The sequence below is a fragment of the Caenorhabditis briggsae genome (genome assembly GCF_000004555.2).
Source record: "Caenorhabditis briggsae complete genome, chrIV, whole genome shotgun sequence".
Lineage (NCBI taxonomy): Eukaryota > Metazoa > Nematoda > Chromadorea > Rhabditida > Rhabditidae > Caenorhabditis > Caenorhabditis briggsae.
This window is the reverse complement of record NC_013487.2, coordinates 10,220,545-10,223,531: the sequence shown is the minus strand read 5'-3', so window position 1 is coordinate 10,223,531 and position 2,987 is coordinate 10,220,545. Positions and strand designations below refer to the sequence as shown.

General features: G+C 37.9%; 2 protein-coding genes across 2 annotated transcripts; both read right to left on the bottom strand.

The window, feature by feature from the left end:
- Positions 1 to 779: 779 nt before the first annotated feature.
- CBG26552 lies at positions 780 to 1,175 on the bottom strand (the record flags this gene model as incomplete). Its single annotated transcript, XM_045235794.1, has 2 exons — positions 780 to 1,050; positions 1,102 to 1,175. The coding sequence occupies 2 exons, from the start codon at positions 1,173 to 1,175 to the stop codon at positions 780 to 782; spliced, it is 345 nt and encodes a 114-aa protein (XP_045100506.1).
- Positions 1,176 to 2,120: 945 nt separating this feature from the next.
- On the bottom strand, positions 2,121 to 2,987 carry CBG22311 (the record flags this gene model as incomplete). The annotated part of the gene is made up of 4 exons (XM_002647116.2): positions 2,121 to 2,234; positions 2,499 to 2,579; positions 2,630 to 2,794; positions 2,844 to 2,987. 4 exons carry the CDS (start codon positions 2,985 to 2,987, stop codon positions 2,121 to 2,123), a joined length of 504 nt encoding a protein of 167 aa, XP_002647162.2.

The following is a 2,987-nucleotide window of genomic DNA, read 5'->3' as shown; positions in this document are numbered from 1 at the left end:
CTGAAATTATACTGAAACGTATGGAACAATCTGCAACAAAACCAAGAAAAGAATCGATAAAAAGAGCGCACACTGATGACGAATCGCTTATCAAACTGTTTCTTTCTGTGTCCTCGCCGGGTCTGTATTTCTTCGAGAGTCTTGACGAGAAAGAGAACAGGAATGATTTTTTTTTTGAACACGAGAAACATTTGTATATTTTTGGATTTCAAATTTGGAAAAATTTTTACTCCTGATCTATCCGTTTTAAACTCAATCTGCACAGAGAGTTTCATGAACGAGATATATCGTAAAAGCTGTATTAGTAGGGCCGAGTCTTGAAAGATGTATTAGAACGGCCGCGTCTTCTATTGTTGCAAGGTTCCTCCAGAGGACCATTCAATTACATGGGGCTCTTCTAATACAGGTTTTAAGGTATCATTATATCCATATCTGATCCTGGTTTTTTGTATGATTTCAACCATGGGCTTGTGAAATCTGGTCAAAAGTTGAGAGGGTTTGGCTTTTGGACGGACATTGGCCAGGTTCTGGTCGGTTTAAAAACGGGTGTATAGCGGGCCATGATCAGATTTTAGTGGGAAATTGAAATTTGAAATACTACTAGTTGTCTGACGTTTTTGGGGTTTTGTCGGATTCAGTAGCGGTCCTATCCGGAATCTTATCAACCACAAACCAGAAATTGCCAGGCAGTCCCGAGATAATGAACCCTTAAAGTCAAAAAAAAGGCTCAATGTTAGAAATTTTATTATTCGGGGATAATTTTAAAATAATGAGAATATCTACACAGGACCTCCACCAATCATAGACATTGTTTTCTGCCTTTCCATTGTCAAAGCAATCGTTCTCGTTCTAGCCATCGTCTCGGTCCTTCTTCTAACCACTTGCTGCTCCAACTTCCTCAGTTGTCTCTCTCGGAACTTTTGACGAGCTCTCATGAGAACTTCATAAATTGTGTAAAGGTATCCGAGACCACCAACAAAAGTCATCACACAACCAATAATGAAAAGTACTGTATATGTCGTCTTCGTGAAATCAGAGTCCTCGTCAGCACTGAAATTGAAGATTAAAGAAAGAAAAAATTAAAGAAATATAGTAACTTACGTATTGGTAGATGTACAAATTAAAACAAGACCAATGGCCAAAATGAAACTGCAAACAATAGCTTGAATATTCATCTGAAATTGATTAAAATTTTTTAAATATTGGAAGTGAGTCAGGAGTTGGAAAGACTCAGAAATCGAAAATTAAACAAAATTTTGAAATACTAGACTACCGTAAAACATGTATTAGAAGGGCTCCTATAATAGGAGGGTCCCTCTAATAGAAGGGCCCTCCGAGAGGGGCTTGGAAAAATAGAACGGCCTCTGTAATAAAAGAGCCCTCCGGGAGTACCTTGGAACAATTGAAGGTCCGTCTTTCTAATACATGTTTTAAGGTAACATTCCTGAAAAAATCAAGTTAAAAAAAAAGAGAAAAATGATGAAATAATTGACATCAGAAGCGAGAATGATAATTGAACCAGGAGATGGACTATTATCAGTTATTCCTTTTTTAACACCTCTTTCTGTGATCAAGATGTATGAATTTAATATGTCAAGGCACTGCTCGACACTTGCAACCCTACCTAGGAACTTATTTGAGGAAACAAGAACCAATTTTTTCATGAGGGTCTGAGGTTAGGAGTATGATGCAAGAAAACTAGAAAGTTTATTATTACAAACAATGATGTCTAATTGCGTATCGAAGTATTGAAGGGGAGCACAGTTTTGACTCGAATTTAAGTGCTCATAAAAAGATTCGATTGTTTAGGTAGCGCACACATAAAAGACTTTGTGCCTGTCTTCTTCTTTAAATATTGTTTTATCATTCCGGAAAAGAAACCAAAACCAACGCAGAGAATAATTTTATTTCATAGAAATTGGAACCCAAAAATGATGCTTCTACCACTTTCCCTTCATGTATGTCTGGTTATGGTTTGCTTCAAATGCAGCTGTGTAGATTTCGAAGACCAGAGTTGCCGATTTTTCGGCTTGTTTTTCCATTGTATTGGCGATCAAATCAGTCGTTGCGTTGTAGGCGGCCTCGTCCCACATGTTCTGTGAAGAAGCAGAAATTATGGATTAGAACCATAAAAAACGGTATACCTTCATGAGAACTGTAAGCATCCAGTAGACGACAGTGTAGGAAAAGCTGTTGATGTAACGGCTGTCGAAGTAGGCGTAGAGGTTCTTGTACTGAAATTCAATACATTTATGACTACAGTAACCACATAGTGAAAGTATTTATTTTTAGTTTACTCGAATTGTGATAAACACACAAAACTGAAAAATATGTACCAAACGAATGACCTTCATCGTCATGCAGTTTGTAGAAGATTAGTAGACTATGAGTTGAAACAATTTTATACCGTTGCCACCATCTCACAGTTCACTCAATTCCCCGACCGAACGCAAGCGTTATACTCAATTTTTCAGTCAACTAGTTTCAACCAAACATACGCTGGTAGCCGTTGCAGCGTTATAGATCTTGGTCAATCCAGGTGTCAGATCTTGACTCCACCAGTTGTTGATAGCTTGTCTCTGAAACCATTGTTATCAATTAAGCACTATCGGCTCATTTAGAAGCTCACATTGTTCACCAAAGCGATGAGTTTCTGTTTACTGTAAGTGGAGTTGTCATAGAGAGATAGAGTCTTTGGATTTGGTTTTCCAGCTTTGTTCTGATTGAAGAATTGGTTCACAAGAGTTCTCTGAGCAGCGAACTTTCCAGTGTTGGTATTTAGTCCTTGAGCAAGCTGAAACCACTGTTTGAGACTGTCTGATTAATGAGATAGAAGATGTTACCGCAAAGGCATTTGCATTTGTTGCATGTGGAATAATTCTTGAGATTGCGGGATAGGAAACGGAGATGAATGCCTGTTGAGTTCCAACATGGGAAACAGTGTTTAGAACATAAAAGACAAGAGTAAAAAGCGGACAAACTCTCAT